The 27,280-nt window shown below is 42.2% G+C and overlaps 1 protein-coding gene across 1 annotated transcript in view; it reads left to right on the forward strand.

The window, feature by feature from the left end:
• The window catches only part of MEMO1 (mediator of cell motility 1), a 198,675-nt gene that overhangs the window by 36,258 nt on the left and 135,137 nt on the right, over positions 1-27,280 (forward strand). Inside the window, exon 2 of the mRNA XM_069234683.1 lies at positions 5,808-5,889. Coding sequence (XP_069090784.1) covers positions 5,808-5,889 — 82 coding nt within the window. The remainder of the gene's footprint in view (positions 1-5,807; positions 5,890-27,280) is intronic.

The following is a 27,280-nucleotide window of genomic DNA, read 5'->3' on the forward strand; positions in this document are numbered from 1 at the left end:
GTATTACCGCCGCTTTATCACCGACCGCAAGGGTTGTAATGAGGGCCATAATGTTTTTGGGGACTAATGCTTTCAAGTGATGGATTTGTTCAACTGAACGCAACTGGTTTGATAACTAATGACAAAATAGGTTGAGCATTTAAGGTGACATGGTCAAGTCGTTTCCATGCTCTTGTGGACATTGTCACAAATGCCTAGAATACTTACGTATGTCAGAAACCTTGTAGAAGGCTTGCCTGGAAATGTTCATGTTTTTTGTATTTGGTGTCAGCTAGCACAGGTGAGAGCCCTGCGTTGCAGGGACTCTTTATTTGTTTATAAATATCAGCTGATAAAGCTGTCTAATGCCCTAGTGAGCCAAAGGTTTAAATTATCTGCGGTAATCTCAACATCTTCGTTAATGACTTGTATGGAGACGACAAGTTGTGAAGTCAGATCTTAGACCACTTTTGGCCCGAAAGGTAGGGCAACATATGGTCATGTTTTTGGCTCAGTCAGGATACAAAGAGTGAATGGGATACCCTTGTGATATGGTGAAGGAACTGCTAAAGGATTAATAAATGTTGCGGAAATGTAGCTAGGCAATGTTCTGTGCATTGAGCTGGTTCTGAAACAAGTTGGGCTTTCCCCTTAGAGAAACATGTTTCAATTATGTTAGGGGCATTAGGAGTGATAGTTGCTACAGCCAAAAAGAACCCAAAACAGTTTAAAAAGCATTCCAGCTCAGAGTTTGAGTAGCTCCAGCAACATTCATGGCCATTCACAGGAACTGCAACACCTTCCCATCGAAAGTGGTAGGGCCCCAGGGACTTATAACTTCATAGGAACTAACAATAAATTAATTTGTTTATTCTATTTAATGTTCAACATTTTTGTTAAAAAATAATTATTATCTGTAAAATATTTTATTTCCATTTTTAAAATAAATAAAAAAATGTAAAGTTACTATTTATTAATTAGTGTTTCTAATAAGGGCTTAGATACTGTGATTTTCTAGGTAAAAATAAAATATGGTATAGCCTATATATAAATGTAGTAATCCAAATGTTTATTAATTCAGCTTGAAATTCTTCAATGTTTCTGTGAACTTACAAAAGTGCTTTGCAGAAGCCAGTTATTGGTTAATGTATTACACTAAACATGTATTGTATCCTGATTTTTATAAAATATCAGTAAGGACACCGGAAAGTGCATAGTGTGTTTGGTGTCCAGTATCAAGTTGACCAGCTTTTGGTCAAACCAAATTTGTGCTGAAAATAATCCTGAATTACCTTATTTTTAGAAAGGACATCTAATAGGTGTGGCCTAGATAGTACGCAGTGTCAAAAGTTAGCAGTGACAGATTTCTAAGTCGTACTCCATTCTCAGTCTAGTCTCTGATCTTAGTTGACAGAGGTAATGTCAGTGTATTTGCATGCATAATGACATTTTGCATACAGTTCATCAGAGTTGTGTTCAAACCTAGAAACAAGTATAAATCAAGCACAACTAGGGTCGAATCATTAGTTTGTCTTCTTATTTACAAGTGTGGTAGCATTGGTTATCTGCCGCCATCAGGTTGAAACGTTTCACCCCTACGAGTGGTAGCTTGTCAAACTAAAGATGCTAAAAGTCATACTGTGGATGCATACTTTATTATGAATGAACGCTCACTTATGTTTCTCGCTCCAAGCATATCACTTTCATTCTCTGATCTTAATCAGATTACAGAGGTGTTCCCTAACTGATTAAAGTTGGTTTCTGTTGGGACCTTAAGGACCCTTGTGACGGTGATGGAGCTAAGAGCAGATATGTTACTTTACTTTCAGGGAGAATGAGGGGTAGGTAGAATCCGAAAGAGTCTTACGGGCAGGCACTCCAATGAGATAGAGCCCAAAATGGCATTGCTCAAATGAAAAGATGCAAACAGAAAATAGTGAAATACAAGGAGAATTAGCTGCTAGAGTTAGAAGGCTCCCTGGTCTCAGACCAAACACCCCTAACTTTGTGACACTATGAGATATGCAAGGAAGCGTACCCGAGTGAGCTCGAAGACAAGACACCCCAACAGTATCTGGTCAAACAGCAAAACATTTAAGAAGTGGGAGACAAGGTTGTTAGATTGCTTGCCACTACTCAGTAGGATAGAGAAGGCAGCTAGATAGATAGGTAAAATAATAAGTGCAGAAGTGGAAACAAAACAGACAGACAAGATAATAGTGGAGAAATTCTCCCACTATTATGCTAAATTTTATTAGGTGAAGTGCCTGGATCCTTGATGAGAGACAATAGGTTGGACCTCAACTGGGACTTATCCCAGGACGAAGAAGAAGAGGTCGTTAAATGCATGAAAACAGGGAAGTACCTGGGTCCCAGTGGAATTCCAGTGGAATTCTGAGAGATTTTCCGCACTTCTGAACCTCCATATCCAACAATGCTCAATTAATCTACAGCTGAGGGTTCCTTACCCCCAAGACTTAATCCAACCCAGATACAAACACATACTATAGACCTGTATCTTTCCTTAACATTGAGGCAACAATCTTGGCAATTATCTTGGCGCCTAGTTTGCTGGGGGTCATCACCCCTCTATTTCATAGAGACCAATCTGGGTGTATTCCTTGACAATCCACAACCTGCACTGGGTAAACAGCTGAATGAAAGAGATTCACAGTTAAATGAAAAACGTCCGCAGAGCGGCAATTCCAATGTTACTAGAGGTGGAAAAGGCATTTGATGGGGTCCATTGGCCTTTCCTTTTTCAGGTATTGCAAAGGCTTTGTTTCAGACATAGGTTTTGTGATTAGATGGCACTCCTTTCCCAGGAACTGCAAACCACTATGTAGCTCAATGGACTGCTTTCTGCCTTCCCTCTGCAAAGTGGTACGCGTCAGGGGTGTTCTCTGTCATCTCTCCTCTTCACGCTCTGTGTAGTGCCATCAGCTGTGTGAGTGAAGCTGAATCTTGATATTAAGGGGTTCTGAATCTCAAAGTCTTATTTGTTGAGAAGATCTCATTATACGAAAATTATAACCTTTTATATCTGGACTATCCTCGAGAATGTGTCCTGGCAGTCCTCAGACTCTTTGGTCAATTTGTCAAATAGTCATGCTAAAGGATCAATTAGAATGAGTCTGTGGTGTATAACACGAGGGATGGATACAAGGTGAAGAGCTTCCTGCAAGTATAACTACTAAGGAATTGGGGTTCAGATATGTGGGAGTATGTGTTACACAGGGGAGTGATCTGTTTCTTGGGAAGAAAAAAAAACCCTTGACATTCTTGGTTAAAGTCTTTCAGCTGGACGTGGTAGGATAGGGAGTGCTTCTCCTTGTGTTGCTCGGAAGAGCGGCACTCTATAGCAGTGGTTCCCATCCTGTGGTCCGGGGACCCCTGGGGGTCCGCGAAGCCTCTTCAGGGGGTCCGCGACTTCTTAGAAAATTAAATATTGTTAACAGATTAGGTCCCAAGTTTACAGTAATGTCTCAGTGGGGGGTCCCCGAATTCCAATAATGATTCAGTGGGGGGTCCCCGGGTTCCAATAATGATAAAGTGGGGGTCCACAGAAGTCAAAAGGTTGGGAACCACTGCATAGGATAATCCTGTTGCCAAAGCTTTGTACATAATGCAAAATGCACTCTGTGTTATATCTACCGAGGGATTCTGAGATGTAGAGAAAGTCCTCTGTAGACTCTTATGGGACAGGGGCACTCCCTGAATAGCTCTGAAAACGCCAACCAGCTCAATGTGCCAATCCTGGGACCCGATAAGGATCTTCAAGGTGGGAGATACAATGAACATATTTCACAGTCCGGAAGCAGAGTTCGATCTCCATTACTGACAGTTATACAGGTATATTCAAATACAGCATGCACATCAGGCGGAAAATCTAAACTGTGGAACAATTTCTGAATATATGCCATTGGAAGGAAGGATACTCATGGGAGAGCTGGGATCGGGCTCAGTACCTGCCATTTAAGACAATTGTTAATAACTTGTCTGATGGGCTCTGCAAACTTAGGGATAAGCGGAAGGCAGGTATAAAAGGATTGAAAGACCTAGATTGGAAGGCTGGCCTGATACATTTGAGGGAGGTTGCTATATGGGCTCACTTGCCTAAAACAGCGTCAATTTCTGCAGAGGGTCTACTGCAACAGAAGAATGCTCTATAAAATGGGGAAGGCACTTACCCCCACTTGTATGAAATGCGAGACTGATGAAGCCACATTCCTACATGCAGTATGGAGGTGATTAAAATGCAGGAATATTGGCAGCTAATATTGAATAAGTTGTAACAAGTTCTACAGTTCAACATACTACTACAACCCTAGTTCGTTATCTTAGAAATATCCACTGAGCTGGACCGCCTCAGACACAAACTTATATTTTGCATGTTCGCCCTCATAGGCGCTAAAAGGGACATATCAAATATGTGGGCTGCCGTGACATTTCCAACTAGGTTAGAGTGCCGGGCTGGTCTAGATCTATATAAGGCGGTAGAATGAGCAACCTACAAAAGCTGGGGATGCCCCAAGAACTTTAAGAAGGTATGGCAGTAGTGGAGGCATTTCCATGACCTGGTGAAATGTCCTGAAAATGGACAATGGGCAAACACTACATCCACTGCTGTGTAATTGGGTCACTTAGCCCTAAAAGCAATGCTGTGACCTGTCTACACTTAAACGGCTACTTATTTTGGAGAAGTTTGAATTTGTCTCAGTGCTACCTCTGAAATGCAAGCCAGTTGAAATGTGTATTGTGTTGTTCCTGTTTCTTTTTTTGGGGAGGCTTTAATGAAAATTAAAATAACTACATAAAAAAAAAACCTTGGCCTCTGTCATGTTGACTCACGAGTAACAATTGACCTTGGTATCTGTAAATTTATTGGGCTTCCATGTGTTAAAGACTAGGAGTCAGCTCTTGTATCAAGGCCTGTGCTTTCTGGTCATGACTCAGATTTACAGTTGAATTCTGGGTGGATGGCTCTTTAAGGTTGTCATTCATGAGTATGATTAAGAATGTTTAGAAGTTAACCTCAGTTCCATTACGATCACACTTCCAGAAGGCCTATTACATTTCAAGTATCAAATAATTGTGAAATACTTTATTTTTTCATACTTTATTCGCTAAATTAATTAAAAAACAGTATTCTTTTTGTTTTATTTTAAAGAATTGTGATGCTTCCTTAAAAAAATAGATTTGCACACTATCATTTGGCATACAAAAACCCTCTATTGAGCATGTACGTAGAACAGAAAGATTTCAGTGTGGGAAAGCACGCCTATCTGTGTGATAGTGCTTTCTTCCCTCTACTGTTACTCTTACCAAGTATGCTTCTCCCTTTCAGGCTGGCTTTCAGAGTAGTTAAAGTTGTGCCTTTGCTTTGCATTTGTATTGTTGTTCTATAGGACCCTACCTCACCAGAGGGTCCTTGTAAGTGGTGTGAAACCTGCACCAAGGACAGCTTCCCGTGTCGTAACCCAGCAGATTCGCTACAGGTATAGTGGAATAAACCATGCTAGATTAGACACACAGTCTGCTGTTCACTACTCATAATTGCCCTGTCTGGCCGTCTTTTTTCAATAGATTTGCTGAAGGCACAATGTGAAGCGAGAGAGTTCCCACCTCTAGAATTTGTGGTTAATTTTCAAAATATTCCAACTACGTATTGTGATTATTGCTGGTGTATTACTTGTACCATATTATGTTGAAATGGTCATTGAAGGTCCTAAGCAAAGGGTTTTGGACCTTTGAGCCAGTAAGCATTCTAGTACACTGTAGCTCATTGACCGGATTAAAATACCTTTTTTTCTCTCATTTTGTTGTAGGACCTCAGTTGAGTGCTCAATTAGATGGCTGGCTTTCACAAGTACAATCTACAAAACGGCCTGCCAGAGCCATTATTGCACCGTAAGTTGTGAAGTATGCTTTTTCTTTTTATGATATTGTTTTCAAATTGTTGCAGGTTTTTAAAAAATCAGCAACATACTAAACAAACGGCTATTATTATGTACAAATAAATTGCAGATCTTTGAAATTTTGTTGCATTGTAGTTGCATTTGTACATCTTATCACTATGACGAAGTGCAGAAGAGCATTTGCTGATGAATAGCTACCTATTCAGTGTGTGTTGTTTTATGGAAGATATTGCTTCTGTCATGTAACCTATACGTGGGGGGGCAAAGAATTAATCCATAAAATGCAATCGTTGTACATGCTCTGAGGAGTACACCCACGAGCAGCAGGGAGCAACCCATAGGTCTGAGCATTATGCAGCCATTCATAGTACCTGATTTATAGGCTCTACCTGATGTAACAGTGTAGTATCCCAAAGAAGGGTGAGGCTTGGAAAATCAGTGAATTATCTGAGGAGTCCTCCCGTTGTGACCGGAGTGAAGTTGCTTCTGAGTGTCGGGTGCACACGGTAGTATTGGTGTTGATTAGAAGCAAATAGTAAGGAGGAGGAAAACTGTTACTTACGTTGGATGGAGAGGTATTGAAGACTATACAACCTGGTCCATGGATCAAACTAGGAGCAGGTTGGTGCATTCCACAGGGGTAGGTGATACCAGGACCAAGATGTTGAAGTTGCTGTCTAGTTTTATGGAAGAATGTAGTTGGGTTAGAAGGATTAAAGAGACTGGGAAGAGGAGGGGAATAAAGGGATAAGTTGATGGCGTTATAGGGCAGGGTTTCAAGCCCAAGGCACTCACAGGCCGGAATTGGGAGGGCACCATTAAATCTCCCCACCGTTTATCTGGAAGCCCATGCTTGTCACTTAGAATATGGCGACAAGTTGATAGAGAATGACTGATAAAGATGGCAAGATAATGAGACTGTAACATGGCCTCAGGTCAAGCTCTTGAAATACAAAAGTGAAAGAACTATCAGTTGCTCAGAGGGGGCATTATAGCATGGCAAAGAAAGATTGAGGACCAAGAGGGAGTTGACTGTATCTTAAGCTTTGGTGCTAGGAAGAAATGACATATAAATGTCGGGCACAAAAGCAAGGGAAAAGTTAATTTAAAACACAAAACTGGTGGTACTCAATTTTTATCAGAATTACAGCATAAAATCAGTAGTGGAGCAGGAGGCAGCATTCCAGTTCGATTTTGAGGGTCAGTCAGCACACAGATGAGAATGAATAGGAAGGGAGCTCTGATGACTCGCCATTATCTGGTCCAAGCCCCACCTCAGTCTATGAGGTATCAGTCCAAGATGTAATCATACACAGTATGGAGCTCATCTGACTTGTCAGATTGTAACCGGCATATATGAATTAAAGCTGCAGTCTTGGGTGCAGTTTGGACAAAAAATGAGAAGCAAGATCCAAACTGCCTTCTATTTCCCAATTCACCCTGGTAGAGGAGTGTTGGAAATGGCCCTTTTTGCAGGGTTACCCCCAAACTGTCTGCCTTCTTCCTCCTATTTATTTCTTTTTTTTTTTTTTCTTTTTTCTGATTTTTGTCTCTGCACACTTTACCACTGCTGATCAGTGCTAAAGTGCAAGTGCTCCCTATGTAAATTGTATCAGTGATTGCTTTATCCATGATTGGCATATTTGATTTACTGTTAAGTCCCTAGTAAAGCGCATCAGAGGTCCTCGGGACCTGTAAATCAAATGCTACTAGTGGGTCTGTAGCACTGATTGTTCCACCCACATGAGTAGCCCTGTAAACCTGTCTCAGATCAGCCACTGCAGTTTCTGTGTATGTAGTGATAAACTGCCAATTCGACCTGGCAAGTTTACCCACTTGCCAGGCCCAAACCTTCCCTTTTTTTACATGTAAGGAATCCATAAAGTAGGCCCTAGTAGCCCATGGGCTGGGTGCAGTGTATTTAGAAGGTAGGACATGTACTGGTGTGTTTTGTGTTTCCTAACAGTGAAATACTGCCAAATTCAGTTTTCGCTGTTGCAGGGCCTATCTCTCTCATAGGTTAACATGGGGGCTGCCTTTAAATAACTTAAGTGCAGTTTGCCTTTTGGGAGCAGATAGAGGTGTGGAGTTTGGGGTCTCTGAACTCATAATTTAAAAACAGATCTTTTTGTAAAGTTGTTCTTTAAATTGTCTGTTTGAAAATGCCACTTTTAAAAAGTGGGCGTTTTCTTTCTTAAACCATTCTGTGCCTCTGCCTGCTTCCACGTCTGGGTCAGACTGACAGATGGGATGTTGTGAATTCCCTTTAGACTGTGACACAAAGGGAGCTGGGGTGTAGCCTGCATATCCTGATGGGCCATCTGGGCTAGAGTGGAGGGAGGAGTGGTCACCTAGAACTGTAAGGGCGGTGCCTGCCCTCACACAATGTAGTCTCTGACCCGCTGGAGTGTGTCTGGGGCCAAGTGTGGGCAAGGCAGGATCTTGTCAACAACAGAGACTTTTCTTTGAAGTTTGCCTGCTTCAAAGGCAGAAAGGGGTATAAGTAGTGGACTTTGAGAACACTTCTGGATCAAGAGGAATCTCTGCCAAGGAAAAGAGATGAAGAGCTGGAGGCGAATTACGGCCCCTTTGCTGTGTGTGCTTTGCTGGATTGGCCTGCAGTTGCTGCTTCTGCCTTAAAGAAGGCAAAGACTGGACTTTGCTGTGTACCTTGCTTGTGAAGTTTCTCCAAGGGCTTGGAGTAGAGCTTGCCTCCTATTGAAAGTCTCAGGGATATCAAGGACTTCATCTTCATCTGCCTACAGCACTGGTTTGTGCTGTAACAGAAGAAAAACCACTGTGACGTCGTCAAGGATGCCGCTGACTGCACCGTGACCTGACAACGCCACATAGAACTGTGCCCCCACGTCGCACACCAACCCTGGTCTCACTGACGCTGCCACTGAGCTGCTGCTTGCACTGTGACCTGTGGACCACACTCTGCATCGCCTTGCTCACACCGCAGCCTTGGCATTCCCGACCACGACTCTCCACGCGTCACCAGTGCCACTGCCTGTACCGTGGCCTGTGGACACCGCTCGTGAGATACACAAAGCTCCGTCCCGTCCCGAAGCCCCAGGCCATCAACTCCAGTATCGTCAACAGACGCACATGCAGTGACCCCTGGGAGCTGCAGGGAGCCCGCCCCTTGGGCCTACTGACATCAGTGCTTCAGTACAGACAACACCACTACCTGCACAGTGACCTGGAGACACCGCACGCCGCACCGTCCTGCTTCACACCACAGCCCTGACGCCATCCACGCCAGCGCTCCTGACTTTGTCATTAACCCGGAGTTCGATCTGCAACGCGTGACTTCAAGGGCCTGACGACCCCTTCACCGACTTCCGGAACCGACGCCGCACTCCGGATCTCATCACGAGGATCACAACACCTTGCATTTCCAAGGCACTGTTTGCAGATCTTCCCGACACCGTAGCTGGCCTGCGACGCCGCAGCGGCCTGAACTATTGGATTTGTTTTTCATGACGCCGTGATAGCCCCAGATGGAGCTATCGACTTCAGAGGACTATATTTTTATGTAAATCTTGCAAAATTCATATCCTTACTACTGTATGTTGGATTTTTCTTCATTTGGTCTTGTTATACACAGACAAATATTGGCTATTTTCTGGTGTGGTGTCCTTTTGTAGTGTTTTCAGTGTATTACTGTGTGTTACATGCAAATGATTTAAACCTTGCTTCTGAGATAAGCCTGACTGCTCATGCCAAGCCACCAAGGGAGTGAACAGGTGTTATCTGAGGTGGGTATCTCCCTTATCCTGACTAGAGTGAGGGTCCCTACGTGGACAGGGTGTAAACTGACTGCCAATTAGAGACCCCATTTCTAACGAGGAGTTCCAGCTGTACCAAACCATGCTAATTTAATGTAATGCCGCAGACTGATCAAGAATAATAATTTGAGGCTTCTACATCGTGATCAGGATTAGATTCCTGAGGGCAAAATTTAAGGTTCAGTAATAGAAAAGGCTTAATAGTGATGCAGTCGAAATTTTAGTGCTGTTCATCATGTCACAGCATTCATCTATATGTGACAATATATGCATTGTTGTAACCAAAGTACTAATAGTTTAATTGTAGAATGATGCACTGAGAATCCATTTTAAATGTGTATTCCTTTAGAGTGACGTTAGCAACCCTGGTGGCATTAAGAGTAAACCAAATGTTTGTAAGATTTAATTGTTATTATGTTATAATGTAGACCTTATGCTAACAGTATGTACTGAAACAATATTGAATTTCTAATGATTTAAATGTGTGCAAAAATAGAGAAATGCAGTTCTGCGTTATACTGACTGAAATGTATTAACAATAAATTTGTTTAAAATGACTAACATGAATATTAATGAAGTTATTAATGTTGAACTTATAAGTTTGCATATTAAAATGTATTTAACGTAGCATATTAATTCAATTTATTGTTTTGATTATCTTGCATTAGCCTAAGATAGGCCTTCTAGGCCTTCATTTTGTTACTGTGCAGAGAATGCAGATTAAGTTTCATAACGTGAACTTTCTTTCAGACTTCGTTCCCATGAGAAGATTATTTTTGGCAATAGACCCTTACTGTTTTAGTCATAGAAGTGGAACAATGTCCTTAAATGTAGAACATGATGAACTGTGGACTGGTATTATATACAATTGTTACAATCTCGAGTGAAGCTACATGAACGGCTGAGGTTCCCATGACAGACCTGGGAAGATGTGCCAATGTTTCAACTTGGAATCCTGTGATAAATTGCTATTGGATGATGCCCCTTCAACGTCAAATGTTCTGTCACTCAAAGCGAATCAGATCATCGTATGAACATTGGTATGTCTTTGACCAGTTGGACTTTGGTCAGAGACTCTTCAAGATCCCGAAAATGAGGTGCTTAGCCCCTATCCATGTATCCTGAATGCTGAGCCCCTTGGAGAGGTATCTTCCTTTCTGCTATGCTCCTTTGAAATGCCTTTCTGTGAATTAGAGATTTTCTTCCTAACCCGTGCAGAAGACTCTTGATCGAGCTTCTGACATGCTGATGCTTTCCCTTTTCAGCTATCTTTTGCCCACCTTAATGAGTATCCTGTTGCCCAAGATTACTTTTTTCCAAATTCTTTTTTGTCCTTTTGCCCGCATGTGTTCCGCCTGCATGTGTTGTCCCTTAATCTGGTTGGTACTAGGGTTTCCCAGTGTTCAGCTAAATTATAACTCTGCTGATTTGAAACAGACTGATGCTTGTCAAACCTGAGCAGCGGTTGATTTCTGTATCTCAGATAATCTTATTCATGTTTTGTGCTCTTCTTATTGAATGTTTAGTTTTATTCATGTTAGTTCACATGAACTTAATTCGTCGCCTTGGGCTGCCCTTGGTGATTCTGTATCTTTATAATTTTGTCTTGAGAGTTATTTACATGACTTTGAGCTTGAGTTTGTCATAAATCCCTTAACTTTATTCCTGACTTGAGCTTTCCTTGTATAGCCAACTTGATCATACTGTTTGACTTAACTGGTCTGTATTGAAATTGAGTTGTATGGTTCTACCACATCCTGTTGCATGGTCCAACGATCCATCGGCCTGAAGTTGAGCATTGATTGCTGCAAAGGATGAAAATGCTCCAGCAGATCTTGTAGCAGAGGAATGGTTTGTCCCACAAGGAGGGAGAACCATTTCAGTCTAATTTTAGGGAGATGAGATAGGCCCCATGTGATTGCCCAGTCTAATTTTTGCTCATGCCAAATTTTGTCCCGTGGTCAGTTCCAAAGACTAACAAGGTTCCACCGTCGTGCCTACAATAGACAGTTGTGTGAGTAATAATAGGGGTCCGCGCTTGCATTGCTTTTGGTCTGAAGATTGCGGTAAAGTGTGATGTTGTGAAGTGTTTTGCAGAGTCGTCCTACTCATTTGATTTGTGAAGCTTATTGCTGAATATGCCTGCAGTTGTTGTTGTTGACGTGTCCGTCGTGGCGCAAGGTCTCTGATTAATGCACAAGTGTAGAAGACACTTGGTTAGTTTGTCTGCAGTGAGGTACTTGTCATGAGACGTCATTGACAGTGCCAGTAGTTTTCCTGAGTGAGTGTGAGTTGAGGTTGGTATTAAGTGAATCCTGAGTGCACATAGAGGATCTCTGTCAACCAGAGTGAGAATTGCTGATCAAGTTTTGCATGCTGTGTAATTGCGAAAGTTACAGCCGGAAAGTGCATCTCCGTACAACTTTGAAGTGTTTGAGTTCCAACCCTGTAGTGTGCAGACAGGTTATTGGTTTTTCAGTTCGCAATATTTTACATCAGAGGTGTGGGTGAGCGATTGTGTGAGAGACAATTGTGAAGTGAGTGCAGATAGAAGTTAGTGTGATGTAATTTGTGGTGTTCTGTTATAGATTGGTTGTTGTGAAGCTGTGCTGGTATTGTTGTACAGTACCACGTTGCAATGGGTTGAGAACATCATGAAAAAAGATTGTGAGATTGAAATTACTTCTCGAGTCAATCAAAAATTATTGTGATCAATTGAATTTGATTAACAATTAAGTTATTTAAAGTTTTAAAGAGTGCGTTATGAGGGGATGCATTTATTCCATTAAGAGAGGGTATCGAAGCCTCACCTGAAGGAAATCCAGGTCATTATGTGTCATCTATTAAGGGATTTCTTGCATGTTTGTGGCTTGAACAGTGGAGCAAAATTACAGAAAAAGAAGGTGCTTTAGCCTTTCCCCGTTATGGAACCTTAAATCTGAGAATTTTCAGACAATTTAAGGAGAATGCTGTATGAGATGAAACCCCCTCCAAGACCCACACAGTTTGAAGCCCTCAGTATTAGGGAACTCATAGCATGAGAGAAAATTGCAAATAATTACGAGAATAGAATGCAAAAATCTATTAAAGAAACTTGCAGAGGATAGATGGGATGTAGATCAGAAAATGTGGAGATCAGACATACTTGATGAAGTCAGAATGTATCCTACTATTTCAAATTAAAATGGTGAAAGCACTAAACCTAAGACTAGGAAAAAGACAGGAAAGGCAGAACAGACGACAGTAGCTGAGGATAAAAAGACAGTGACATATGAGAGTGATTCAGATGATGAGTTTATAAATGAGATCCTCTTGAATCGTCCGCCTCCGTATCATTCAGTGGAGGCAGGAGCAAGAAGTGAAGTAACACAAAATGTAACCCCCAGTGTGCCAACTGCCCCAGTTGCACAGGCCCTGAATCACATAGTGCCTTGAACGCCTGCAAATTCAGTGACACAAATTCCTGACATGAATCAACCAGTTCAGAGTGTTAATATAGTTCAGCCCATACCAAGTCCAGTTGTGAACCAAGTTGTGCCACATTCTAATGGGATTCAGACGGTGCAGTCACCCTACGTTTCATTACTGTCCTAACAGGGCAGAGTGTAGGAATGACAATTCCTCAGAATCGGTCAAATCATATGGGTACAGATGCATTAACCGTTCCTCTGACTATTGGCCCCATTGTCCCTTTGTATGCTTCAGGTACGTCTAGAAGCCATGCCCACACAGTAAACATTCCGACAGTTCCTGTTGCAGCAGTTACATCCACTGGGATATCACCTATTAGTATGCAGAGATCAGTATATTCTAATAATTCAAATATGGCGAGAACAGCTTCTCTTGTTAGACCGTTAACCCCTACAAAAATTGCAGATCCCAATCCAATGACAAATCAGAAAGGATTTACTCCTGATGTGAGGTTCCCTCAGGGAACCCCACCCTATTTTATGCCCAGACCTGATTAGATCCCAAATGTACATTGCAGCACTCTGCAAGGAGGAGTACATTTTGACACATCCAAGAACATGTCAAACTGTAGTACCCTGAGTCAGCAGAATGTAGGACCTTTAAGAGCAGATGTACAACAGAATATTATTATAAGTTTGCTAGGTTTTACTGCACAACAGCTGACAGATTGGATAAATAACTTGATCCCTGCATGTGCAACAGGTGTAACAAATTGCTATGCGAGAAAAGAGACACCAGAGAGAGAGAGTTCAGTGAATGTGCCCGGATTGAAATTTGAATTGAACAAAATGATTTAGGAACGTTAGACACAGCAAAATTGGAAACTAACACAGAAGGCAAACTGCGGTTTGTATTGTATTGTATTGTAATAGTATTTATATAGCACTTACTACCCCGACCAGGCGTCAAAGCGCTTTTCGGCAAGTAGCACGCTACTCCCGAACCCAAAAGGAATTAGTGGTGGATTAGTATAGGGAAATATGAGTACAGTTTTAGTATTATTATGAGATAATTTGAGCCGCGGATATGTTAGTTTATTAGTTGGATTGACTGGAGTAATGGAGGGGTGGAGGAGGGAAGAATCCACAAGTGTTAATTGGGAGTTTATAGTAATAGGATTTAGGCTTGGGATGAGTAAAGGGGGGATGGAGGAGGGAAGAGTCTGTGGAAAGGGTTAGGGAGAGCATAGTATCAGGAGGGGTTTTGGATGAGTTAAAGGTGAGATAAATGAGGGAGAATTTAGTAGGGTTGTTTGGGAGATGATGGTAGTAAACTGCGGTTTGGGTGAGTTACATGTGGAAGAAGAGGGAAGAGCTTAGGCAGGGTTATTTAGGAGATGAAAGTAGTAGAATGGATTTGGGATGAGTCAGAGTGGGAATGGAGGATAGATTGATAGAGACATGACATAGGGTGATGGGTAGACAAAGTAAAGCTTACAAGAGTAAAAATATAATATTTTGTATGTATTTATAAATTATATATATATACACACACATTTTTTATCATTATTTTACATTTATTCATTCTTTATTATTAATATATATATATATTTTAGATTTATTTACAATTAGAATTTTATTTATAGATTTTATTTTATTTGTATTTATTTTTTTCTCTAGTACAGTAGGACTAGAGTAATAAATAGATATGTAAGTACAAAGTAAGGGAATATATGTCCAAGGAATATAATAATAGGTATAATATGAGAAGAAAAGTAGTATTGTATAAACCCAGACTTTCAAGATTTGTAATATTTGAAGTTAATCAACAAGTGTACTTTTCTAATATTTATTTATCTTTTCTCAGTTTTTGAATAGCCAAATACCTATGATAATAATAAACATTTGATCAGTGTGATATACAATGAGAGCAGGGATTCATAAGTATCTAATATAACAACTTAGCTAGGAGCTAAGCAATGACCTATGAACATGTTAAGCATAGAATAAGGTACACATATATATTTATATATACACACAGATATACACAGATACATGTACATACATATACATATGCATATTTTAACTGTGAGTAAATATACATTAGTTAAACAGGTTTGAAGAGTATGTGTGTAGTGTATTGTTATGGCATAGTAGCGATACATATTTTCTAAAGAACTATATATCACTAGAATATACACATAATCAGTTAAAAAGTATTTATCAACAAAGGCATATGCAGTCCATATCTTTTTTTAATATGGTGGTTATGAAGGAAAGAGCCAACTCTTGAGTAGTTTTCTGAAGACAAGATAGTTATCTGTGGATCTTATAGTTGGGGCTAATGAATTCTATAGTTTGGCTGCTTGAACAGAGAAGAATGTAGCACCTATAGTCTTTTTCTTGTATGGTGTTGTTCTAAGACGGGGTGTCAAACTTGAGCGGAGGTTTCTTTGTTGAATGTATTTGGTTATTTGTTTCTGGAAAAAAAGCAGTCCTGTTCCATGTAAAGCTTTGTGGGTGATACAAAGCAGCTTGAAGGTGCATCTTCTGGCAACGGGTAACCATTGTAGTGCTCTCAAGGCAGGGGAGATGTGGGCTTATGGCTTTACATGTAATAGTAGCCTGGCTGCGGAGTTCTGAATACGTTGTAGTTTTTTCATAATAGATAGAGATGATCCATGGTAGAGGCCATTGGCGTAATCCAGTTTGGATAGTACAAGCAAGATAGTAGCCTGCACCTTGTGTGGAAATCCGAGGTGGGGGAAGATGCGTTGTAGATTCTTCAAGGTGATGAAGCTTGTTTGTACTAATTTGTCCACTTGGGCATTCATTGTTAACTTAGAGTCCATGGTGATTCCAAAGTTTTTAACTTCCTTGGATAATTGAGGAGCTGGTCCGAGATCTTCAGGCCAGGCGCACAGTGGGTCATGATTTTTCCAGTCACCACATATGAGTATTTCTGTTTTGGAGGCATTTAGTTTGAGATGGCTCCAAGTCATCCACTGATCAACGGCTCTGAGGCAATTGAAAATTAGTGAGTTTTCATTGTTTTTGGGGCATTCTAATTTAAGTAGTATTTGTGTGGCATCTGCATAGTTGTAGCATGTGAGATGAAAATCATTGATCAGTTCTGGTAATTATATCATGTAGATGTTGAAAAGCAAAGGTGAGATTATTGATTCTTTGAGGACCCCTGCTTTTGTGAGGTAGGGTTTGGACGAGAAGGGAGGAGAATGAATTATATTAGTTCTTTTTTGAAGGTAGGATGTAATCCAGTCGAGAGCAGTCCCTTCTATGCCGGCTTCGTGGAGTCTTTGAATAAGGGTGCCATGGTCAACCGTATCAAAGGCAGCCGAGAGGTCCACGAGAAGTAGTGCAGCAACTCCATTGCGGTCAACTGTGTTTTTAAGATCGTCCCAGATTGCTATGAGTGCCGATTCAATGCCTCTTCCTGGGCGGAATCCAGTTTGGAAGTCTGAAAGTATAGCATTGTCTTAAATGAATTGTGACATCTGGGTGAATGCTGCTTTTTTTATCAGTTTGCCCAGGAAAGGCCCATTTGTGATTGGTCTGTAGATGTTGGGGTCTTGCGGATCTAGGTTTGTTTTCTTTAATAACCGTCATATCTATGCCTTTTTCAGGTCTCAGGAAAAGTTCCTGTAGTTAAAGAGTTGTTGATGATTCTTCTTACAGGTGTGGCAGCAGAAGTAGATAAAAGAATGCTTTTGAAAATTGTAGTGGGCAAGGGTCAGAAGGGCAACGGAAAGTCTGCTTGCTTTGACCAAATCCATAAATTCACCTTGTGATATTTGTTTGAAGGACTGTAGAGGCTGGGCTGGTTTATTCTTAGAGGGTATTTTAGGAAAGGGGTTGGTGCTGTTTTTCTTCTGTTTTTAAATAGGAGTCCAAATGTCTGCCTTGGTTGTGTAATGAGTTGCCAGTTTGTTAGTGAAATCTTGAGTAATGGGATGACTTCCTTCCATGCATGTAGGTTTTCGAAATTCATTGAGAATTTTATAAAATTCTTTGGTTGCAGATTTAGCATTTTGAATTCTGTCTAGTAGTAGCTTTTTTGATTGATGATTTGTATATTCTGTTAAGTTTGTGTAGCTGCAGTTTGTCTTGACTGTTGTTTGTTTTGAGCCAGGTTCGCTGCAACTTTCTGATTTGTTGCTTTATCTTTTTAAGTTCTATGTTTCTCCAAGGTGTTGGTTTTCTTTTGTCCTGTTTAGTTTTTCTGAGTGGTATTCAGATAGCAAAAGCTTCCTGTAGCCACTGATAAAGGTTTGGAAAAGAATTAATTGCATCTAGATCTGTGTTGGCTGTTAGTTGTGTTTCTAAGTCATCAAAATTGAGTTTGATCCAAGGTTGATAGGCGCATGTATGTAAGAAGTTGTGGGGTATGTTGATTTGTGGTGTTTTATGTTGGAAAGTTATCAAATGGTGGTCTGACCATGTGATTGGCGCGATGCTATGAACAGTAACTATTTCAGGCTTAGCAAAAATGACATCTAGGATTTGTCCAGCAATGTGTGTGGGATTGTGTACAATCTGATGTAGGTTCAATGCGACTAGGCCAGTGGTGATAGCTTTTGGATGGGGCATATTGGGTTTGTCAAACCCAATGTTTAGGCCCCCCAAGAATGCATAGGTTTGAGTACAATGTAATAAGGTTTGAGACTGTATCTAGAAAAGCGTCTGGGAATGTTGAGTTCTTAATTGGAGGTCTGTAAAGGAGGAGATAGTTACAGGAGAACGTTGGAGTAGGGTGGCATCTGGTGAGGGCGGCTTCACAACCTTGTATGGAAATGTCTGTTTTACTGAGATTTATTGCCTGTTTGAATATAATAGCTAGTCCACCTCCTCTCTTGTTTATACGGTTTTGTGTGATGGTTTACTAGTCCGGAGGAAGAGATTCATGCAACACTGGGGCCATGTAATTTCCCAACCATGATTCTGTTATGAATAGTAAGTCAGGTTGTGTGTCTGTGAGCAGGTCGTATATGTGGTGCTTGTTTTTTTAGAGTGACCTAGCATTCATGAGCTGGCAGTTTTGAAAAAGTGTGTTAGTGGCGGTGTTGTTTTGTTTAGGAGAAGGGTGAGCAGTATATTTTGAGCTTGTAGCAGGTGTGTTGTTAGTTGTGATAACTGTGTGAGGGTCACAGTAGTCTTGTTTTTCAATATAGTGTTCCTCTTCCAGCAGGTTTAGAAGGCATTTTGTTGGGTCTGTGTGTGTGGGTGGTGGACTTGGTGGCTGAGAGAGACATGAAGAGTGTACTGTTTTCTATAGGGTAGCCTTATTATGTAATAGACAAGGGGATGCGAAGTTGTTAAGAGTGGCATGTTGTTTATTTTGTTTGCATCTGTTTAGTGTGGAAGGAGTATGGGTTAGGGGTGGTGGAGGAGCATGTGGTTCATGATGCAAGGCTCTAAATTGTGCAATGAATGAGAGGCGGGTGAAGGAATGTTGCTGTGTTTGGGTGCTTGTGGTAGATGTTTGTGAAGAGTGAGAATGTAGGGGTAAAGATTGAACAGGATTTGTGTAGTCATGAGGGTGAGAGTGGGTGGGACGATGAGTATAATAAAAGTTTGTGTTGCTTTGATGTGCTGACGTGTGTAGTCTGTGTTGTTTTTGTGGAATAGTGAGAGGTGATATTGATGCAGTGGTTTTTGGTGAGGTATTTGTATGTGAGTTAGTGCTGGTGAGTGGAATTAGGGTATTACAGGGGAGTTGATGTGTTTTGGAGATGAATGAATGAGGTGTGTAAGAGGGATGGATGTGTGTCGGGGGAGTTTGAGTTAGTTGTGATGACTGGAAGAGGTAATATGTGTGGTGGAGAGGAGTGTATGGTTGTGTGTAATTGGTGAAGAGAGGGGAGAAGGGTGTTTGTAGATGGTGTGTTGGAAGGCTGGGTTTGTCATGATGAAAGGTGGTCTGTGTGGAGCAAATAGAGGATAGTGTTGTTGGTTTGTATGAACAGGGAATGTGTATCTGGAACGCTGAAAGTAATGTATAGTGTGGTTTTGTGTTGTGTGGGTGATGGCAGTTGTGTTGGTTGGAGTGGACAGAGTAATGTTTGCTGTGAGAATGAAGGTGTTTTACTGTTGTAGTTGGTATGGGGTATCTTGTTGGTTGATGAGACATTGCAATCTGTATGAGGTCAGTTTGTGATGCAGGAGTTGGACTTCTTTACATATAATGTGTTTGCATGTTGATGGACGTGTAGGGAGTAAGTTCCTTTCTGATAAATGGGGAAATTGGGCAGCATTTCTGGCCCTAGGCCCAACAAGTCCCAAACAGGCAGCTGCCCTTGTCCCTGCCCTTGTCCCCTTCGCCTCAACTCCCGGTCTGAGACACCCTGAGCCCTAGGCTTAAATAGCCCTACTGGTCAATAGAAACCTAGTCCTAACCAATCAGATTTGTAACCCTAAATCGCACAACCAATGGAAGACCCAGCCCTAATCACCAATCATGCCCCTAATCCTTACAACCAATCACAACCCCAACTCTAGAACCAGGAACCAATTAGATTCTCAGCCCTACTACCAATCGCAAGCCCAACCCTAAAAACCAGGAACTAGTCAGAATTTCAGCCCTACTACCAATCACAAGCCCAACCCTGAAAACCAGGAACCAATCAGAATCTCAGCCCTACTGCCAATCACAAGCCCAACTCTAATCCCTAAGCCAATAGAAAGACTAGCCCCCAACAACCTATCACAACACCATATGCAACAACCAATAGAAACTTATATAAGGGCCAAGTTAACTGAAGCACAGTCCCTGTGGGAAGGGAGGATGGAGCTGCTGCTCTATTCAGAATCTCCTTGGATACAGAAAGGCTGAATCCACACTTCCAAGCTAGCAGAGTATACTTTCCAGGTAAGGGAGAGATTGTAAAAAACACTGAAAAAATGTTTGTCGCGCACTCTGAAATGTGGCTTTTTTAAGGCAAAAACAGGGGATGCAGACAGTTTCTAAACACAATTTAAATCACAGAAACAGATTAAGCAGTCTCCTAAACACACACTGCAAGATGTATGTAGCCGTTTTGCTTAGAAAAGAGGTGAGGGGGGACTTTATGCAGTTTTGTGCCACAAACTAGTAAGGACATTTCAAACAGTCACTGCTAAAAAAACAGCACTTTAAAAGACCAAACTGCCTGAAGCAGAGAGTCTACAGTAAACAGGCACAGGTAGCAGTAAAAACACTTTTAAACAAATAAGAAGAATTCCCAGAAAAGTCTGGGGCTCCTTACCTAGGTCTCTTAGGAATCCTTGATCACTGGGCTGTATTAGGGCACAGGGAAAATGCTGGGCTCACAAAATGGAGGTGGCTGTCTTGGGGTTCCCTCCACAAACTTAAGGGGCCAGAGCAGGTGTGGGAGGAGGGCTCAGGTGGCCTGGGACTCGGAGAGCCAATCAGCTAAACCCAGCCCCTGTGGGAAGGGAGGATGGATCTGTTGCTCTATTCAGAATCTCCTTGGATACAGACAGGCTGAATCCACACTTCGAAGCTAGCAGAGTCTACTTTCCAGGTAAGGGAGTGATTGTAAAAAGATGTTTCTCAACATGCAGGACAGATATATGAGAGATTAACAGAAGTAGCAAAGAAACATAATGTAGATTTGGAGAAATCAAAAAGGCTGAAGAGAAGTTACAAATTGAAGTTTAGCACCAAGGACATACTTAACATGAGATCTCCTGGAATTAAAACGCACATTAAAGAGTGAATTACATAAATTCAGAAATGGAGAGCTATAGATAATTGGGAAGGCAGATGGGCGAAGAAACAAGATCAGAAGAAAGCAAAGCCAAATGTGCTTCCTGCAGGAGCAAATCAAGCCGAGGACAATGTGAAGATGTTACCCATGAGAGAAATAGCAGGTGGAGATTATGTTGATGTACCTTGGAGTAGGAATGATAGTTTGTCGTTTACAAATGATTACCTGAGATTGAGAGAGAAACCAGTTGAGTGGTACAAGCAAACAGAGAGATTTGTGAAACTTTCAAAGTGCCTGTCGGAAGATTTGAACACGTTGTTTGACATTGTGGTGCCGACTGATTTGTGGGCTGAATGCAAAGTGAACCTTGATTGGCCTGATTGATAGTAAGTCTTGAAGAGGGCTATTTACGGATTCACCATCTGAAGAAGTGATGAAAAAATAGTGTAAGGTAATTGAGTTCTTGGAAAACAGGAGTCAAAGGAGTAGATTCATGTCTACAATGAAAGATTGTTGCAAGCTTTTAAACAGCATACTGGTACAGAAACCATAGAAGCTAAAGATATGGGTCATTTTGTGTTGAGGTTTGTGCAAGGATTGAAGCCAGACATTAGTGAGATGATTCAGCAGCACCTGGTCTGTTGGTAGGGTAAACCGAATGATGAAATCCTGTGATATGCAAAGTATTGTAGTAACTAATTGGAATTGAAGCGGAAAAAGTTAAAGGAGAAGGTGATGGTATTGCAATTAAATTGAAGGCTGCACAGAAAGTTAGTCAGAGCCGCAGATGATGGTGAACACTGGTGGAATGCAACAAGTACCACAGCAGATGACAAATGTTGTTCACCTCTAGAGGCAGAGGAAGTGGTATTCATGTAGATCAAAGTGGAGGTGTGGTTGAAGTCCGGGCTTTGAAGAGAATTAATCCAGATCAAGCTTGTGGAAATTTTGGGCTTTGGCGGAGGGTGTTTCCCTTTAATAATGTGAATAACCACGTACAAAATACTGGAGTTGCTCAGGCACAAGGCAATAAACAGGTTCAAATCTAAAGAGTTCAAAGAGCCAAGTGCAAAATGGGAATGTGTCCCCAGGGCAGCAGATGCAGGTACCACAGGTCTGATGACACAATAGCAAATGGTTATTCCCCAACAGAGTTTGAATCCGGTCGCAGATGTGAATCCAGTTGCATCACAGTTTCCCCTGATGGAGCTAAATGATGAGGCATTTTCAGACATTCTTCAAGCTGATAGCTCAGATGATGAGGATTGCATGTTAGCTGCCTCCTCTGAGGTAGATCAACTTGCTCACTACGTAAAGGCTAACGTTGTGGGTCATGATGTGTCATTCTTGGTTGACACTGGAGGTACATGTTCCACTGCCAGAACAGCAGAAGGCCCACATTTGCCCCTTTCAGGAAAGAGAATACAGGTTGCTGGAGTTCAAATAAGCAGTTGACCAACTCTGTAACAGAATATGCCCCTGTAAACATAGGCTCATTTGAAGATGAGCACCAATTTGTGATTTGCGATTCAAGTCCTGTACGCTTACTTGGATGCAACCTGCTGTGTAAGCTAAATTGTTCTATGAACTGCGCGCCCTGAGGAATTTAAATTCAAACAAATAAAGAAGATGTGCCCTGTAAAATTGTGAAGCAGTATCCGAGTGTCACAATGTACCTAATTCTAACATGTAATGATTTGCCCAAAGTCTTAAAGGACACAGTACAGTGGCACCTGGATTTTAAGATTTTTCCGGAAAGGAAATAGGACTCATCAAATGAGTTGAGCTTATTAAAATAACAGTGAAGCCAAATGTAGTGTACCCAACAACACCCCTGTGTAACATGACACCCAAGACAATTGCTGGAATCACTCCCCTGTTAATAGTCTAATTGAACAAGATATCTTCAAAGAGGTTTTGGGAAGTCCATGTGACTCTCCCATTCTAGGACTGCGGAAGCCCAGAGGAAAGTACCACATAGTTCAAGACCTGAGAAAAGTTAAATAGATTGTCATCACATGCTGTCCCACGGTACTGAAACCTGCAGTGATTTTATTTCAAATTCCTCACGAAGCAGAATTGTTTACAGTAAGTGATTTATGTCAGGCATTCTTTTCCATATCATTGCACGAGGAAAGTCAATTCCTCTTCATGTTCAAATTTGGCTTTCTTTTTTTGGCATGGTGCCAAACCCCTTAAGGGTATACAGAGTCACCATCCATTTTCAACCAGATTTTGAAAAAGAATCTAGAGTCCCTTAAGATACCCTTTGACTCAGTCTTAGTGCAGTATATGGATTATTTCCTTGTTGTATCAAACGGCCAGGAAGCATGCAGGAGAGACTCAGTAACTCTTTTGATTCATTCATGAGAAAATGGACACAAGGTTTCCTCAGCAAAGTTGCAGTATTCCAAGAAAGAAGTCCTGTATTTAGGTCATTGCATAGAGAAAGGAGTGCAAAAAGTGTCATAAGAAAGAATCTCCTCAATTATGCAAATGAATCCCCCTGTCAGACTGAAAGAAGTCCAAATGTCTCTGGGAATGGTTGGCTACTGTCGCCAGTAGATTCCAAACTTTTCCCTTTTGTCCCATCCTTTACAGAGGTTGACACACAAGGATTTTTCTGATCGAATACCATTGGATGACAACTGCATGCATGCCTTCACAGAGTTGAGAGAAAGCCTATGCCAAGTCCCAGCTCTAGGAATGCCTGATGCAAATGTTTTTCTTTGTTTTGTTGTGAGAGGGATAGATGTGCCGTCTGTTTTGACACAGCTGCATGGAAATACAAACAAGCCTGTTGCTTGTTGTTCTGCTACCCTTGATCCTGTGGCTTTGGGTCTGCCTGGTTGTTTAAAGGCAGTCGCTGCCCTGAGCGTCAGCATAGAATGGTGTGAAGGCATTGTTATGGGTCATCCTCTGAACGTTTTTATTCCCCACTCAGTGGCAATTTTGTTAATCCCTACAAAGACCCAATATTTAACAAGTGTGCATTTGACCAGTTAAGAGCAAGTTCTACTTGCATCTCTTAATGTTAATCTCAAATGGTATACCATTCTGATTCCTTCTGGAAGTCAGTATAGTTTTGGTGTAGTTCATGATTTTGGATTGTTGTGGTCCCAGAGAGGATTTATGCCCTTCTTTGGTTCCTCTATCCGGAATGGTGATAAGATTTACAGTTTTTTTAATGCATTTCAGCTGACTGCAAATTGCTGTTGTCAAATGTGCTGCGCACATAAAGTCTACTGGCTATGTAACATTAGGCCCTACATATGCTGATGAAGTGGCGAGATACTGCGCTCTGAGTTGTGCCTCCTTTAACGGAGAATGGAGTAATGAAACAGGTTATGAGATGAGTCAAAATCTCCTGTTAACCGCTGTTGATAAGTTGTAAGAAGTTAAGAGATTTCAGGAAGAATTGACAGAGGAAGAACAGCAGAGTTGGGTTATAGCAGGATGTGTCAAAAGAAAAGAGAATGATCTTTGGGTTTCAAGTGATGGAAGAACAGTGGTGCCAAATAGCTTGTTGTCACCTATGGCAAGATATTATCACGGAAAGGCACATATAGGCAGGGATGCAATGATCAGAACTTTCAGACAGACGTGGTTTAACCCCATATTCATAGTGATTGCAGAAGCTGTGTGCCTCCAGATGTGTTGAATGCCAGCATATTAATGTAGGAAAATGCACAGTTGTCACACTGAGTCGTATAGGTAGATCAGGAGGAACTGTTCAACAGAATGCAGCTGCATTTCATAGAGCTGCCTGTGTGCAATGGACTGAGATATGTTTTGGTCATTGTATGCAATTTTTCACACTGATGAATCCTACTCGACTAGAGAAATGATCGTCTCCCGGTAGGAAAGCTGTTACTTAGGTAATTGATTCCGCGATTTGGATTTCTGACTTGTCTAGCCTGAGACCGAGGAACTCATTTCAGCAGTGAGGTCCTTAATTTGTTGTGTGTGGCTTTACAAGTTGAACAAAGATTGCATTGCAGCTACAAACGTTAGGCTCCAGGACTTGTAGACAGATTAATGGAACCCTGCAGTCCAGACTGACGAACGTAGCGCATCTATCACTTTAAAATGGCCAGACACATTTCTTCTTGTTTTGATGAGTATGCGTAGTACACCTGACAGACTGGGTTGTTCCCTCATGAGATTATCATGGGCCGAGCCTTGAGATTGCCAGCAGTGCCTGCAAATGCACTTGTGAACGTTACAGATGACTTGGTGCTCGATTATTGCAAAGGACTGGCTGACGTGGTTCTTTGCCTCATCAGGTTGGAGGAGCTACAGCACAGCTGCTGCAGGAGCTTTGCCATGACCTATGTCCCAGCGACTGGGTCATGGTGAAAAAGCACATGAGGAAAATGTGCTTGGAACCGTGTTGGAAAGGCCCTCACCAGGTGGTCTTAGTTACCACTACAGCTGTGAAGTGTGCTGGTCTCCCGAACTGGGTACATGCAAGTCACACTTGCAAAGCTCCAGGTTCCCTTGACGATACAGCACCTAATCCAGAAGTGTTGATTACAGTGAGTGAGAGGGATCAGGATACCCAAGCTGTTTGGACTAGACAAGTGACTGCTACAGCACACGTGCTATCTGATGGGATTCTGAGCGAATCAACAATAGTGGATGGTATAGAAGGGTTGAGACAGAATCAGTTGACTCTTGCTAGCTCAGATGCTGACGAAGGACCTGTTGCTGTAGAGGAATGAGCTGTGCCAGGAGACAGTTGGCCTAAAAAGCACTCGGTGCCAGCTGTACAGGAGCCACTGACTATTGCTGAGGAGACTGAAGAGTCGAGTCAGAGTGACAGTGATGCTGAGGGTCGAGTAAACAGAAGATCAAAGAGAATACCAACCTGAAGATACCGAGCACCTGAATGGACATATTTTGCCGCCAATAACTGGGAGAAGGAATTTGCAACTGTTAGAAATGGGATCTCTAGTTGGCAGTGGTTTGCACCCTGTCCAAGTAGGGACCCTCACTCTAGTCAGGATAAGGGAGTCACACAGCCAGGATAACGCCTGGTCACCCCCTTAGTAGTTTGGCACAAGCAGTCAGGCTTATCCCAGAGGAAATGTGTAAAGTGTTTGTACACCCACACACACACACCCCACAGACAAAACACACACCCACACACTGAAGACACCACAAAAGTATGCCACACCCATTTGGAAAAATAGCCAGTATTTATCTGAACAGCACAAGACCAAAATGTCGAAAATTCAGAGTACACAAGTAAAGATACCAATTTTCAAAGATTAAATCTTAGTAAATCGCTAAGAAATATAATAGATCCATCTGGGGCTACCACGGTGTCTGGTGAGTCGTTCCCAACAATCCAATGCCACTCGTGAGGGAGTGTGGTTCGGGCACGGATGAGCATGGACCACAGGTATAGTACCTTGGAAAACAATGAGGCCGTTGCATGGAGTTGGGGAGGTAAGGCGTAGCTGGAGCTGGTGCAGCGTCAGTTCCTTACTGCTACCAGGGAGATGAGGCATTGGTTCCTCACTGCTAGGCAGGAGAGGTGAGGTGTTGGTTTCTTACAGTAGTAAAGGACGGTGATGCGACGTCTGTGGCGAGGCGTCGGTTCCTTACGACCCAGCAGGTTTGATGACTACAGCAGGTTAAGATGATAGATGTCAACTTTGCGGTGTTGTGATCACACCACGGGGCCACAGGTGCTTCGCGGAGCCAGGTGCCACAGACCTCGGTGACACAGAGCTCTTGACTCACTCTGTGGCAGGACTTCGGAGGTGCTGCAGCGGTGTCATTGCACTAAGCGGGGACCACAGCTCCGGTGCAGGCAGCGGCACGGAGTCGGACAGCAGCGCAGATTCTGAACTCGTGCTAGAATCAATGAGCTTGGTTTCTTGTTTGCGCCAGAATTCACTCCCAAGATCCCTGGAACTGGATTTGACACAACTTGGCGAATCAGGACTCTCAGCAAGAGAGCCCAGGTGCTGGCAGCAGAAGTCTTTGATGTCTCTGAGACATCTTAACAGGAGGCTAGATCAGTCCAAGCCCTTGGAAAACCTGTAGGATTTAGAAAGCAAAGGCCAGTCCTTTCACTCACTGGACAGAAGCAGCAAGCAGTAGGCCAACACAGCAAAGCAACGTTCAGAGTGGCAGTCCCTCCTACAGCATCCAGCTCTTCTTCCTGGCAGAATATCCTCAGTCCAGAAGGATTCTAACTCTGTGGCATCAGAGTTCCAGTACTTATACCCATTTCTGTCTTTGAAGTAGACAAACATCAAAGAGAAGTCTTTGTAGTGCACAAGACCCTGCCTTTCCCTGCCCTGGCCCCAGACACAATCCAGTGGGTTGGAGACTGCTTTGTGTGAGGACAGGCACAGGTCTATTCAGGTGCAAGTGTCAGCTCCTCCCACCACTATAGCTCAGGAAGACCCATCAGGAAATGCAGGGCACACCGCAGC

This window comes from Pleurodeles waltl, chromosome 5 (genome assembly GCF_031143425.1).
Source record: "Pleurodeles waltl isolate 20211129_DDA chromosome 5, aPleWal1.hap1.20221129, whole genome shotgun sequence".
Classification (NCBI taxonomy): Eukaryota; Metazoa; Chordata; class Amphibia; order Caudata; family Salamandridae; genus Pleurodeles; species Pleurodeles waltl.